The sequence below is a fragment of the Dermacentor variabilis genome, chromosome 6, assembly GCF_050947875.1.
Source record: "Dermacentor variabilis isolate Ectoservices chromosome 6, ASM5094787v1, whole genome shotgun sequence".
Taxonomy (NCBI): domain Eukaryota; kingdom Metazoa; phylum Arthropoda; class Arachnida; order Ixodida; family Ixodidae; genus Dermacentor; species Dermacentor variabilis.
In genome coordinates, this window is record NC_134573.1 from 144727045 (window position 1) to 144742744 (window position 15700).

General features: G+C 41.7%; 1 protein-coding gene across 1 annotated transcript; it reads right to left on the reverse strand.

The window, feature by feature from the left end:
• Positions 1-1198: 1198 nt before the first annotated feature.
• On the reverse strand, positions 1199-15627 carry eIF2gamma (eukaryotic translation initiation factor 2 subunit gamma). Its single transcript, XM_075696124.1, has 13 exons — positions 15500-15627; positions 14944-15007; positions 14762-14823; positions 13726-13791; positions 13018-13139; positions 12382-12476; positions 11230-11388; positions 9142-9276; positions 7094-7188; positions 5247-5391; positions 3961-4130; positions 2114-2286; positions 1199-1337 (listed from the first exon to the last, which is right to left on the reverse strand). The coding sequence occupies exons 1-13, from the start codon at positions 15566-15568 to the stop codon at positions 1277-1279; spliced, it is 1416 nt and encodes a 471-aa protein (XP_075552239.1). The 5' UTR covers positions 15569-15627; the 3' UTR covers positions 1199-1276.
• Between the last annotated feature and the right edge of the window lie 73 nt (positions 15628-15700).

The following is a 15700-nucleotide window of genomic DNA, read 5'->3' on the forward strand; positions in this document are numbered from 1 at the left end:
CCACGCCGGCTGACCCGCTTGCAGCTCCCGTAGACGGTAGCGCCAGAGCGCCTTCTGGCAATTATTGTATGAAACTCTATGATGGATGGCAACCAACGGTGTAAGGAGGACAGGTGCTCTGACATGCACAGGAGGTGCACCACATAAATGTTTGGTTACACCACACTCTGGCACAAGGGGCCGCACATATCTCGGAGGCCGGTCGCTCTGCCATTACAATCGCAGGAAGTGTAGCCAAGGTTACACTGTGGCACGAAGCACTTATTAATTGGTGCGAAGTCGTCGCAGGCATACTACATACTGTATTTATTTTAATCCAGGCCGATAGTTTCTTTCTTTTTTTTCTTTTTTCAAATAATCATATACGAAACTCTAGGGTAGGCTTAGGTTTGAGGAGTTTAAAGAAGGTGCCAATTTTTAATTGAAATTGATAAATATGGTGCATAACTAGCGCCATCTAGAAAAGTCAGTAATGTAGTAGCTACTAGCCAAGCCAGTAGCCAATTGAAGCACACGAGCGACATCGCCATTTTGACCTGTGCCGTATCTGCATGCGACATGGCATTATCGCAATTGCACCGAACAGGCAATGCCACTATGCTGCCGCTTTCAAAGAAAAAGTTGTGCAAGCCGCAGAGGCATCGTCAAACGTTCAAGCCGGGCGGGGCACTGGCTTCGATGGCAAAAATGTTTGTCGTTGGAGGGGGCAATGGAAGACGCTGATTGCATGCACCGGCTGCAACGAGATGAGAGTGTTAAGGAAGATAGTGAGTAGAATGAGGTCGGCATGTTCATATTCAATAAATGCAGTTTTCATTTTATGAACGCTGTCCTCATTTTTTTGTTCGGCCTACATTCAAGCTAAGTTATTTTTTTTTTTTCTTGCTTCAGACTTTTGGGGGGTCGGCTTAGAATCAGGGCCGGCCTAGATTTGATTAAATATGGTACTAAATACAGCTGCATCTAGAACTACAATCATTAGTAACGAGTTAGCTGGTGCTATTAAGACTGCACAGCAGAATGCTTGAGACCAGTTTTCCTCACCTAGGGTCCTTTAACAAGCACGTAGTGCACAATAATTTTTTAGTGTTTGACATCGCAAAATATTACCCTTCAAATGAATTAACCTATTCTCTTCAAAATAAAAAAAAAAATTTATAGAAAAGTGTCGTGCAGTTTTCTACTGTAGACAACCGTGACCATTTTTATCATGTTTATTTGTGAACAAAGAAAAAAATAATAACTGACGTTAAACTGATGCTCTCATCTTGAAACCTCACTCTTGTGAAGTCGGCTTCACAGTGATGCCTCGTCGAATCTGGCCCCAACCGATCAACCTGAAATGATATGAATACAATAAGTGGGTTACTACAAATTCAACGCTGTAACAGAAGTCATTGCAATAAAGGTGGAACACCAAAGGTTGGCATCAAGCATAACACCAATCACACCAGATGTCATGCGTACTTATTGACGCATAATGCACCAGCTTTTACAATACGTAAATCCTTGTTAAGGACCAAGCAAGAACCAGATCAAGGGGGGAAAAATTTTACTTTAGTGCTGGAAAACCCATAACTTCAGCATCCGCTCTACATCTGCACAGGACTAATTACACAGCACTAAAACATTTTCTATAAAAAGATATTGCAAACATTAAGAAAGAAAGAAAATTATGTTGGCATTGATGGCAAGAATTGATTGATCCATAACAGCTTACATGTCCTAATGCAATACTGGGGCAATGAGGAGCACCATAGTGGAAGGCTCCACATTAATTTTGACCACCTGTGGACCACAATCCAAGTACACAATCTTTTTCGTTTTTTTCTTTTCACTTCACCCCCATCGAAATGTGGCCACTATGGCTGGTAATCGAACCGACAACCTCAAGCTCAGCAGCAGTACATTAAAGGCACCGAACCCCGGCAGAGCGTTCTTGATGGCAAGAAAGAAAGCTCGAATTCACATAAAGACACGCAAATTCCCGGAGCTGTTTTTCATACCCTTCGTCACCAAGTGCAGCCATATTGGCACTGGCTAAAAATTGGCAGCAAGCTTTGAAGACTCGTCTAGTGCTGCTCAAGCTGCAGGTGGATGCTGCCACTCTCACCTCCAGTGTTTCTCCACTCGTCTGCTGAGGGCAATCTTCTCGCCAATCTCTGTGCAGACTGGGCTGGTCAAGCTGATCTTTGCCAAGTCTGCCTTCACGGCCAGAACACGGCCTCCCGTAGAAAGTGACCCAATGTTCACCATGAGAACCTCGTTCTTTGACAGCTTTTGCACCTGCGGGTGACAAAAAGTACTTGATCAGAAGTGAGCAGACAAAGCATAAATTTTAGGGGTATTTGAATTCCGAAATTTTCTAATCGAAAGAAGGAAGAGGCGGGCTTCCATTGCTAGGCGGTACTTGTCTGAGTGGAGCATGCGCTCACAAAACCTGATGTGTAAAGTCCCCTCCCGCGTTGGCTCCGGTTTTCAGGGCCCATGCGCTGCGGCGTGCACTTTCTACACTGTGTCGTCTGCTAGCCTACTGCTCCGGCTGCTGTGAAGGAGACACTGATATCCAAGAACTCCCCAGATTTCGGAATATGATTCCGTAGTATCAAGGCATTGTTAATACACACGGAAACTGAATAATAATCGTTACTACGAAAAGTTAGGCATTCTGAAGTTTGCAGTACTGAACCACTTTTACATCGAAACTATAAGCAGTAAGTACGGTATTTATGAAATGTTCGTTAATCTGAAAACTTCGTTAATGTGGTCTTCATAGCAATGAGGTTTCATCGTAAAGTAGAAGCTCATTAAATTTAAGATAACAGATGATTTGGCCTCCAGTCTATGGCTTGAAATGTTCATTAAATTGCAGTGCTCCATACTAAACTTATGAAGTTGTCAATGTTGAATATTTACCAACTATAAGTGTACATGAACATGTGTGCAGGTGTCCACAGTTAATGTACAAAAAAAAAGAGTCCTTAAAGGGGCCCTGAACCACTTTTTATCGAAGCGTGGAAAGGCATTTGAAGTGAAAATAGGCTATTTCAGAAATACTTTGCCGCAAAAAGTACTGTGTTCAGCAGAAGTGGAGTTATTGGCAATCAAACACGGCCTCCGCTGTGCTCCCATTCATTCTCCAATGCCTTGCATTACGAAGGCTGCGGCGCAGTGGGGCGTGCCCACAACGCTCCACTTTCTAGATGTCACCGTGGCGTGCAGTTCAAATTTAATTTTGGATGTTAACGAAGACACCATGACTTCCATCTTTGGTGCCTACTACTCGCTCTAAACATAAGCCAAACGCGGTTGTCCTCAGCGAGCCACAGTGCGCTTAGCCGGTGGACTTACGGCGGCACCCCGTGGCAGCCGCTGTATATATGCCATGTAGCTGACCACAGCTTGATGCGAGCTAGCTGCCAATAGCAGCCGTCTAAGGGAACGACGGAATAGTGCATCCACTGACGAAATAGTGCGTCTAGCAGAGAGTGAGGACAGGGCCTTTTGTTGAAAAGAGAGCGTTTGAGAGAAAGCTTACTTCGCGATCTCCTTGCGAGCTCCACACACCGCGCATGACAGCAAAACTTGGCTGAGATGGTACAGCAGCGGACTGTGGACCTGTGGACTATGTTATTTCACCAAGCCTAAAGGGTGGCTCGGGCCCCTTTAGGTGAAATCTTGCAGAGGAACTTATCAGAAATTAGAGAGAATACCAGCTTATCTAGCCAGCATAAACTAACAGCATTATTAACAGTATAACAACTGTTGCACGGCACAGTCTCAATACTGCTATATCTAAGAGCTTTGGAAAAGGGGTCACAAATGGCCTGCACTCCATGTGCATATGCACACTACTTGGGTCCTGGTATGTTCTTGCATGTTTAAGCAACTTGCATCCTCTAATCTAAAGCTCCCTATCCACGGAAAGGTAAGCGGAATCTTCCTCTGCCATTGTCGCACCTTGGCCCCTTTCTTGTCCCCCTCCGTGCGCACACCAAGCAGCCGCCTGAGGAGGAAGTAGGAGATCTCCAACTCAATGTAGATGTCGGGCAAGGCACCCACGGCTCCCAGCACCTGGCCCACCATGCGGTCAGCTCGTGACAGTGTAGGGTCAATCTTGGTGCCCACACCTGCATTTGCAAAGTACAGTACATGCAGACACGGAAAAGCTCCCCTTGCATGCTTGCTAACCAGTGAACTTTAATACTAGTAAGAATCCCACAGAAATAAAAAAGTGGAAAAGGAGACAACCCGCACTTCTCCAAATTTGCCTTGAGCACAAACCATTTGTGGGATCACCGTACACACCCCAGCAAAGGCGCACTCGTGTCATAGCCACACCCCTTACTTGACCATGCAAAATTTAAAGAAAAAGTTTAAAGACACTGTGCGTGGCGTGCAACGCCTTTGGGCAACATTGTGAAAAGCTTAATGTCACCAACATATCAAACACTATATTTGGCATGGAGGGCAACTGCATACACAAGCGTGCCACCGAACCGGGCCGGAACAACGGCAACAGCGACAGTGGTGACGTCTAGACGAGGACCAGGCATGTGGAGTGCACGTATTAAGAAATAAAAACATTTGAAGACAATAACGTACAGTCTTCATGTACAAACAGGTCATGGGGATTACGTACTGCTGAAAAAAATTGGACGGAAATGGCCAGCCTTCATATAAGGACAGCATCTCGTCAATGTGCGGCCCTTACACGAGCATATACAGTACATACACAATTTATTTACCGTTTGCCTACAGACGCAACACACAGCCCATAGAAAACTAGGAACAAGAGCAGAGATTTAGAAGCAACAGACTGTTTTTCAGATTACAGCGGCGTTTTCAGCGACTTTGTCATTGCTCATTTCGCCTGCTTCAGGAACATGTCTGAATAAATTTGCTCGAAGCAAGCACCCATCTTAACGCCCTTCACTGATTTCCAAGGGTGTGTGAATGATCGGAACATTTTCTGGAGCAGAAACAATTTTTAGTAAAACTTCACATATTAATAATAAAATTGTAGCACGTGCACAAACTTACAAACATTATGGAAAATTTTGGAGACTTGCACGTATGCGTAAGTGCACGGGCACTTTTGCAATCTGTCGCCCTTAAGTGCGTCTAGGAAGCAAGCTCGACCTCGTGCTCATTGGCAGGATGCCATAGCTATTGAGTCACCATGGCGGGTAGTAAACTGAAGTACAGAAGAATAGAGTCAAAAAAGAAAAGAAAAAGGAACGCACCGATGAGACCGCCAGGTACAGCGTACATGAGGTCGTTCTGCTCTGTGCAGAGAGAGAGGATGCGGGAGAATATGGGCTTGCAGAGCAGCTTTCCCTCGTCATCCTTGGACACAATGCCAGGCCGCACCTCAATCTCCTGGCCCACCTGGTGACCCAAGAGAAAGAGATTGTCAGCAGATCAACTTGAACTGCACAAGAAAAATTTGGAGGACGCTTAAGCTTCGCCTTTAGGAGTGGAACGCAATAGCGTTCAAAGACCCCTTACTGCTTTTCATGCTTCCTGGCAACTGCAGCTTACGTAACCGTAACGGTTACCGGGCTACATATGAACGCTATGTACAAAGGCAAGCTTTCTATTAGAAACGCAGCCTGTTACGTGGGTCGATCTCCTGGTATTGTTCCGCACTTTCAGTATTTCAGTCTGAGAAGAGCTAACATAAAGGACATGCGCTGTCGGTGTTTCTTTTCCACTACACTTGTTTGTGGGCTGCCGTTCCCGAAATTCCGAGGAATAACTTTGTAAAGAATGAAAGACAAAGTCTGAGCAACTTTGGTGGTAGCGAAGTGGTTGGGTATGCGTAGTTCTGAAATTGTTTTAAAATTCTTTTTGCCAAGGCAACGCCCCTCCGAAGCCAATGTGGGATGCCTAAATTTTTTGCAGCACGGGCTACTTAATGCTATCGTGTCAAAAGATTTGCAAATACTAAAATCTTCAAGAAATAACCTGTAGAAGTAAGAGACATTCAATGTTTCAGCTTTCATTCTTGCAACTTAAGTGATAGAACTGTTGTGGCTGGTCATGGACCACCAGGAATAATTGCACAATGAGCTGTAAACCTTTTACTGTGACAGCAGTTAAAAGCTCAAAACTAGGGGTTTTCAAATATTATCGAATATTATATTTTTAATATTTGTATTCGATTTGAAAACTAGGTATTCAAAGATTTTAGAATATTCGACTGGATATGAATAGAGCAAACATGGCTTTTTGCATTTATTTCTATCTAATCTAAGAAAGTGTGTCCGATTTCGTGGCGAATTTTGCCATAATTTCATGCTGCTGGCAAAACTTTGCCTGTAAAACAGACTTAGCCACAGGGTGTCTAAGCTTTGCAGGAAAGCCAGCCTCTCAAAAGCAATCGGCACGGGTTTGGGAACAGCGAGGGTGCACTCTTTTCAGGTTCCACTCCCAATCCTGAGCTTATTGCTGAACAGCAAATGAAATGAGTGACGGCTGGTACAGGGTCAGATGCTTCTGATTTTACAGGAAATTGATATGGCATAATAAGGCACAGGTTGGCGAGAGCAGACAACTAGCAGAAATTATTCAATTTTCCAAAGCTAACATGAGCCAAATACACAATCCTTTGGTACAACGGCTTATTAGTAAAAATTTTTTTTACCAATGACAGTGTAATTGCAATGTTACAACATGTCAAAAATAAACCAACTTGGTAATAAATGCATGTGCATATCATTATTCAATATACGATTCAATATTCAACGCTAACTATTCGTATTCGATTCATTTTCGAAAATTTTGATATTCGCACACCACTACTCAGAACTGAAATTGCTGTGTTGGTCCATCCTTTTCGTCACGTCATTAATGCATCCTTTTTGGTTTGTTATCTTTCCATTACGCCAATAATGATGCTCGTAGTTGTCGCAATCAAATTATACTGTCACCAAATTGGGCCAGCTCTTCACACAGCTTGCACCTTTGGCATAGGGCAAAGAAAAAGAAGCGAACTGGCAAGGAACCGGAAAGGAAATTAGGTGTCTTGCATTTTGAAGCTCCAAACTAGAATTGGGCTGATTACACGTACTCTCACAGGTATGCCTACCTTCAGCACTCCTCTCAAGATGGAGCCACCAGCAACACCTCCTTTGAGGTCGTCAACCTCGCAGCCGGGCTTGTTGACGTCAAATGATCTAATAACTGTCAGCAATTAGAAAGAGAAAGAAGAGAAAACACAAAGAAAACTAAGGAAAAGAGCACATACGATAATAGCGTTCCACACATGCCTGCACAAAAGGCTAGACTTGTCCATGTTGCTTAACGCCATTAGCAAGGCACATCGTCTTGAAGAAAATAAAACACCATCTCTGCTGTGGCATATGCTTTGCAGTAGATATTGTTTGCTGTATCACTGTTCATTCCAGAAAATACTGTAAGGTATTCAGAGAAGTAAATTTTGCTTAAGGTTCAGCATCTTCAGTAGAAACAAAATATGTGCAATGAATTCTGGGAAAATAAGAACCAGAGATGCTGAACCCTACTTATACTGCATCAATACTGCAATAAACAACGAAGCATTCCTTGATTAGAGACTTGAACACTACAGTAATATTAAAAGGAAGTGGTAAACTACATTTTGAAATCATCAAAGAAATTCAAAATAAAAATGCAGACAGAAGCTGAAATCCTTTAGCAATCCCACCTCACTGAACAAGTATGATGCTTCTCATTTGTACACAGTGTAAAATAATATACACTAAACCTCATTATGTACACGGAAGTTAAAGAGGAAGCCAGAATTACTTTGTTATATCCGTTATTACATGTACTGCAATATAAATTTATATGGGGATTTCAAGGAGAATGTCACTTCATTATATGTATTATTTTCTTATACCGGTTTTTGGAACGTATATATGTACTATGCATATATGAGGAAAAACAAAACAGTGAGATACTTTTCAGCCCCAAATACTACTGAGGAGCCACATTTAGATGTCCATGCAGTAAAGCAACACGGTTTTGCAGTGCAAACACAATAAAAAACTCTATATATAAACTTTCAGAAGGACTACTGACTGCACCTTTACATACGATCGTGGTCACCACAAAAATTTAGTAACCTGTACATATCTATGTATTACAGGACATTGAACATTGCAACAATAGAGAGGTTAAGTTTAGTAGGCGCAAGCAGCTTGCACTCTCTATTATGGCAGCTTGGCAGAGAGACAAGGCAAGGCTGATGAACATCCATAAAATCAGCATAACAATCTTCAGTGTCCCTTCTGTAAAAATTACTTTTAGCAAGTCAGCTTCTTTTTCTTTTCTTTCCTGCATATTTTTTGCTGTAGAGGTAAGCAAATATTCTCTAGTCATGACAGAAATTGAATATCTCTGTCTCAAATAAATGAAAATTTGATATTCAATTCTACACTCCAATATATTCAATTATAGAAACACATATTGGGTTGCTACAACCATCATAACCTATATATATATATATATATATATATATATATATATATATATATATATATATATATATATATATAGAACAGCCCATGCATGTGGTCTGGAAGCCACTTCACATGCCCATTATGAGTCAACCAACTATGGTAGTCTTCTACTTTTTAATTTTCAACCAAGCTAGATTTATGGACTTGCAATAGCACAGCATGTGCTGAAGGAAAGGAAGTCAAATTTCTTAGCTTCCTTATTTCTCCATGTCTCTTGTTCGACATTCAGAAGGAGAAAAATGTTTGGCCCTCAATTTGGTATTTGAACCGTGTATTTCTTTAATAAAAATGTTTTTCTGCTCAAATACTCCTACTAGTAACCATCCAGTTATCTTAAGATCAGAAATTTGCTACTTCTGAGGCAGTGTCGCCCTGGTGCAGTATATTCAATCAATTACTTTAGGGGATATCTCTATAGGCCAACCGTCTAAGCCAGCTGACAGAATGCCTGTCCCTGCAGTGAAACATCGTGCAGATGCTGCAGTGTGGAAAGGTTAAAACATTCCCAGAAGTGATAGAGAATGTTGCTTCTGCAACAGCGTGCCCGCAAGCACAGTGAATATCAACCCAGCATGCTGCAACCTAAATTTAAGCACACAGCCACACATAGCGAAGAAAGAAATAAGTAGCGCACCAATAAGACGGGGCTCGGAGACGAAATCCCTCAGGGGCATGGGGATCTTCTTGACAATGTACTCGCAGATAACTTCGATGTTGTACTTCAGTTGGGCCGAAATGGGAACCACGGGGGCACCCTCTGCCACAGTCCCTGAAAGACACAGGACCAGATACTTTCAGATTTCAATGTATCTATCCCAGTTTTCAAAGCAAACTTCATTAAGTAGGCTACTGGTTTGGGCAAGTTAAAAAATACCAAAACCACAATCTGATTATGAGGCGCACCATAGTGAGGGACTCTGGAAATTTGGACCACCTGGCGTTCTTTAACGTGCACCTAAATCTAAGAACACGGGTGTTTTTGCATTTGGCCCCCCTCGAAATGCTGCCAACGCTGGTAGCAATTCCATGACAGTAGACTTCTGCGCACAAACTAGCGAATGAAGACAGGAGGACTTGACAAACACAAGCAGAAACTTTCAACAAACTTTTTGGTGAATGGTGAAGTTTTACACATAGACGATGTATGACGTGCATCTGGATGGTATAAATACAAGGAAAAAAATAAAATATTTAAACAAACAAGTGGAATATGGTTGTGAGCTAGCACTGAAAGATTACACGGTGGGTTGCCAAGCATCCCAACCAAGTGACAAGAGAAATCATTGAGGCAGCAGAGATTAATTGCCTGAGGATTAAGTGCCTCAGTGCCACTTTGATGTGGTCGTCACAAAATGAGCTGGAAAAAGGGCTGGCAAGGTCCACGACTAAAAAACAAGCATTTCTGGGCACACGTCACACACTGATAGGTCCCTCAGTATGTGCCCCAAGTGATACCATTATCTTATACCACTTCTTTGTTTATAGATTCCTCCTTGTTGTTTTCTTTCCTTGTGTGTTTTTACCAACCAGATGTACGTAAGACATTGTCTATGTATAAAACTCCACCTTTTTTGCCAATGAAATTCAGCTGAAAGTTTATGCTCGTGTTTGTCAACTTTCCCGTCTTCGTTTTCTAGTTTGTGCACAGAAGCCTACTATCATGGAATACTTGGTTAACCTCATACTGGTGTCACATGTACACTTCTAATCGTGATTGGGGCCGATTTGGATCATATTTCTTGATCGCGATCGACAATGGTTGCTGCTACACGGTCCAACGATCCGCATCGAGTAATTATTGTCGGCTGATCTTGTGCAGCTCTTAGAACTGTGTAAGACAAAATATGGTAAAATTTGGACAATACTTCAATTTTTGCAACTTACTATTCCTAATAAAAAGGTTGTTAAATGTTTTTTAATGAGCTGCCTTAACATTTTGTTTTTAGCGTTTTCAGAATACACAGACGTCGACCTGAAATCGAGAGGCCTGATCACGACTGTCTGGATCCAGATCCTGCAAGATTGCGATAGCAAATGACCGTGTAGCAAAACACTCGATCCAGATTAAAGGGATACTAAAGCGAAACAATAAATCAGTTTAGACTAATGAAGCACTGTTTGAGAACCCTGCAGGCAGTCATTTAAAAAAAAATAGTTTGATTATTAGATGAGAAAATGAAGGTACAAGTATCAGTATTTGAATTTCGCGCCGAAACCTGAGCGCCTGTACGCCAGCGTGACGTCAGGGATTCCAAAGTATGTTTTTGCATTTGGGCCGCATTGGCTGAATAAAGGTTTCCGAAGCTTGCCATGTTTAATATCTGGTTCCTTTAGAACACAATGTAGTCAATCTGTACTGCTATATATAATTGGTAGGCCCTAGAAGATGCCATCAAGATCCAAGACGTCACAGCCCCCAGACGTCACCACCCGTATTTCGTTCTTGCGCTTTTTCTGGCTTACCAAACGTCTTATGGTTGCAAGAGTGGTGTTTTTGGTGTTGTAGAACGGTAATTTACTGATGCAGAAGAAATCATTTTTCACTTTAGTGTCCCTTTAAGCTCAATACGGATCAGCCCCTATCGCGATCAGAAGTGTACATGTGACACCAGTACTACTGATTTAGTGTTTCTCATGACATGTCCCTTTGACGTCAAGGGATAACACAAAGAAGCTATCAAAGCCAGGAGGAAAGCAATCAGTGCATAAGTGTGATGCGTACCTTGCACGAACTTCAGGATCTGCTGATACTGCTCCTTGGCCTGCGACTCCTTGACAAGGTCAATCTTATTTTGGAGAATTAGGATGTGCTTCAATTTCATGATCTCAATGGCAGCTAAGTGCTCGGATGTCTGCGGCTGCGGGCACGACTCATTACCAGCTGTCAAAGTGAAGAGAAACAGTGTCATGCGACGTCAGGTGGAAATCATCGGTCACTTAAAAGGAATTAAAGAAAGAAATGCAGCGAAAGCTATATCCCAGTGTCTCACATATAGAAGAAGTTTATGCTGAAGGTCACTGTGAACAGAACAAGAATAGTTTCACATAAAAAAAACCCCGAACTTAACCCTTTTCGCACAAATCATGAGCTGTGATTACTGAGCAGTTGCTGAAATTATAGAAAAGAGCCCTACTCATTCAATGAACCTTTAATTACCCTTATAATCTTCAGAGGACTCGAGCGACACATGAGTATAACACGAGCCAGCCTGTTAAATTCCTTGAAAAGAGGCATTTCTTTTTCCAGTTTCCCATGAGATGCTCAACTTCAAATGGTGCCGACTGCCCCACAGGCTCGCAAAAAAACACTGTTTCTATGTGTTTCACTCAAAAAGAAATTTCTGACAGAGCAGTTGCAATAACACTGCTTTTTTTACAGAAGTGTTCTTTTGGGCTCAAGACATAATTATATAGATTTATTATCAAAAGCATGTATAGCAGGGGTTCTCAAGAAATGAAACTAATTTCCTAAATGACTTGGCATGCAATCTGAATCTACAGACTGTAGCGCACACTTGACATTGAAAACATCGCACTGCATTCGGCATTTTCAAGTTGTCAGTGTGAGTTGCCAGGACGTTCAGTTCCTTTTTTCGTAGCAGCCCTGGCCCCCATACTTTTGATATCAGATATACACAGTCCTTTCGTGCAAGTTAGAAAAAGTGAGTTGGTGCAATGAAGCCCCACTTTCTGTTACACTGTTATAAAACTAAACTATTATCTTTTTTTCACATTAATTTAATGTGGAGTTTTTTTTTCTGAATTCATAGAACTGCCCAGAATAAAACAAAGATACTGCGTCTTTTACACGTTATTGTGACATTTAATCCGTGATTAATGCATCAATGAAAACAATGAGAAGCAAGAAACTAACCAATCAGAAGCAAGGCAGCATCCATGACAGCTGCTCCGTTCAACATGGTAGCCATCAAAATGTCGTGGCCAGGACAGTCGACAAAGGAGACATGCCTACACAAAGAAGCGGCACAGAAAAAAAAAAGCTATGCAAACAAAAACAGTTATGCAGGCTATCAGCATTCACGAAAGAAATTGCAAATGTCAACACTCAAAGCATTGGTAATTATACACTGGAAACCAAGCAACAAACAAGGAAGCTACTAACATGATGTTGAAAAGCAAAGCTATCCCACGTGATCTTGCACAGATAAACCTGGTAATAAGTACAAATGTCCCATAAAATGTGCGTTATGTACAATATTCATAAGTTTTCTCAGAAAATGCCAATGCTAACTTGACTACAACTACTGAGAAATGACTCCACTTTGCTTTCCAAAGTCTCATACTTATTGCCAATGCCGACAAGACTGCCTCATAGTAACTGCTACAACTTTCGCCATAACACGCAACTACTGGCAAAGTATGCAGTGCTTATGATTAGGACACACACAAATGTGTGAGCTCTTGTCAAAAGAACATTGCTTATGTAGTTCACACGGTAAAGGAGTCACCAAAAAGAAATGCATATTACATAGCTTGCAGTGTGACTTACCTCAGCAACCTAAACCGGCCATTGCAGCCAAGCCGATCACAAGGAAAGTCATCCTCTTTGCTGCTGCCAGCCGACCGATAACATGCTGGACGAATGCACTTCTCATCGTCACACTTGTATATCTGCGTAACATGGATACATTTTTTAAATGTTACATTATCAGTAACGTAAGACAGTACATGTGCATGAAGCAAAAGATAACCAATGGGAGAAAATTAAAAAGCATCTAGTAGTTTAACTAAATGTCACCAATATTGGATAATCTTGGAGGACACTAGTGCCTTCTTGTGGTCCATTTCTTGTGCTTTGCATTTTTTCTTTTGTGCTTTTTTTTTTCTTTTCTTCACCATACTTTAATGTTTCTTGTGCATACTTCAGTTGTACGTTAGCACCGAGTTCAATGTACTGCTGCTAAATTTTGTTTGTTTCTGTTCTTGTTTTATTTTTAACAGGCATTACCTGTGTGAATGTGTACTGTAATGATCCCTGGCTTATTTTAACACCCCTATGTAATGCCCTTTAGAGAATCGCAATTCCCCCCAAAAAAGTCAATGCATGATATCACAAAATTTGCATACTCACAAATGATGCAATAGCCATACAATAGTATGACTATCATGCATGCTCTACATGCCAACTCTTGGCAGCACAAGTTTGCATGCACTAGTGTTTCAAACTGGGTTGTATCAAAACAAACACTTTTCTTACCTTAGCATTAGCATAACCAAGCTTGATGGTGATGTTACGTTCCAGTTCATTCTTGAATCTGACAGTCTAAGTGAGAAGAACAGAGTTTAGTCAAACACTAATATTGGACATTCACAGTGCTCTTTCAGTTTCTATGCTTTGGAAATGCAGTGCATGCCACAGACTAGCGTGACACATATACAGCATTAAAGATGGACATGCGACACGCAATATACAGTGCTCGTCCTGTCTATCTTATGCCACATGTCTGCAATGTTGCAGATGCATTACGTCAGTCAAACAACTGACAAGCACAGCTTTCTGCCTCAACTGCAGCAGACTAATTTGCTCACTACCATGCCCGGCATACCAGGCAAAACTTATACACATTAGCGTGAAGAACAAATAAGCACTTTCTTGTATCAATTAGAAAGCAAGCAGACACCATACTTCACTTCCTAGAGTTGGTGAGCGAACTAGAAGTACTACCACCAAATGGCGACACTATAAACAATCACTTAAACCAAAACAAGCACCATGTAGAACACAATGTTCTCTGTTCCATGTGAAATGCTTTAAAATTAGAACAGAACTATGACATGTGTAACATGAATTTTGCATTAACATATTCATAAAAGATAATTTTCAAGTTCATGGGTAAACGAGAGCCAGTTACATCAGCTTCCACACGGCAATGTTTATTTGCATTGTAACTCGTACCAAAGTTGATTGTGTAAGCCTGAAAAATATGAGTGTTTGTCAGCCTTTTTCCACAAGTGGTAAACTTTCATTTGTTTTGCATGCTCACAAGCTTTTCACTTAGACTTGAGACACAAACAACTTATGCCAAACAGGCACAGCTTTCTGCATTTCGTAGTTAGGTTGTTATTGTCATTTTGTGTGTTTTTCCTTCTTCTTCTTCCTGCTTTTTTTTTTGCCCCGAAACCCAGGTTGCTGTTAATTAAAGAATGCAATCCTCGTTAGCTAAGTTAACGCCCATTTCAACATAGAGAGTTCTACGACAGCAAATGGTCGCTTTTTGGCTTCTCTTTCTCACCTGTACACCAGAAATCGCTTTCACCACGGTCGATTTCCCATGAGCCACATGGCCAATGGTTCCTGCAGCACAAACCACTTCGTTTAGTTCTACACTGCAACCTTCCAGCAGTTCCATTTTCAACCACGAATCAGAACAATTAACAGGCATGGAATGATAATAGGAGATCGATATTTACATACCTATGTTTATAGTTGCTTGCCTACTGATCACTTCAGGTGTAAACGGTGTCAACTTATTGATGTCCTAAAAAGCAGTAACAAAAGTAAAACATAAAGATCAGAAACACTGACACGACGACATTTAAGAAGTTAAGTTATACGACAATATTTAGGAGTTGCGCGAACACAACGACGGCGTACGGAGGTTCGTGACCTATATGCCTGTCGACAACAGGCGCCACAGCTCAACGATTAGCGGGTAGGGCAAGGCATCGTAACAACCTTGGAAATGAAAGAAACAGTTTGAAGCGACAAAACAAAAAGAAAGTTCAGTGCGGTGTTAATGCAGAACGGAAGTACAGGCAACACGTTTTTGTCGGTCTACGAGCCGAGAGGTAAGCCAACGGTAGCATATGATCACGGAAAACACCGGGCTACGGATGACACATTTGGCAAGCCGGCGACATGCAGATGACACGTGCGCGCTGAAGGCAGCGCCGTAGATGCACGATCTGAAATTTCAACAAAAGCTATTGGCGTATTCTCGCGAAAAACATAGTACCCAAGGTCCACTTACTAGTTTATCGAGGTCTTGTCGCATTAAATGTGGTTGCCCCTGAGGTCTCGCACACTCGCCGCCCGCCATGTTGAAAAAGAGAGCTGAATAAAACGCGAAAGGACACACTCTTCCTACGCTTCCTACATACCAGTTTAACAGATAAAGTTAGTATAATTATAAATAAATATGAAAGTATTCATTTTAACAAAAGGTAACTTT

What these genes read in the sequence shown, in the direction of transcription:
- eIF2gamma (XM_075696124.1), bottom strand. Translation starts at nt 15,568, where the DNA reads ATGGCGGGCGGCGAGTGTGCGAGACCTCAGGGGCAACCACATTTAATG. An exon ending in GACAAGACCTCGATAAACTA is followed by an intron (nt 15,008 to 15,499) that starts GTAAGTGGACCT and finishes ACTGCTTTTTAG; the next exon opens with GACATCAATAAGTTGACACC. An exon ending in CTCCGAGCCCCGTCTTATTG is followed by an intron (nt 7,189 to 9,141) that starts GTGCGCTACTTA and finishes AATTGCTGACAG; the next exon opens with TTATTAGATCATTTGACGTC.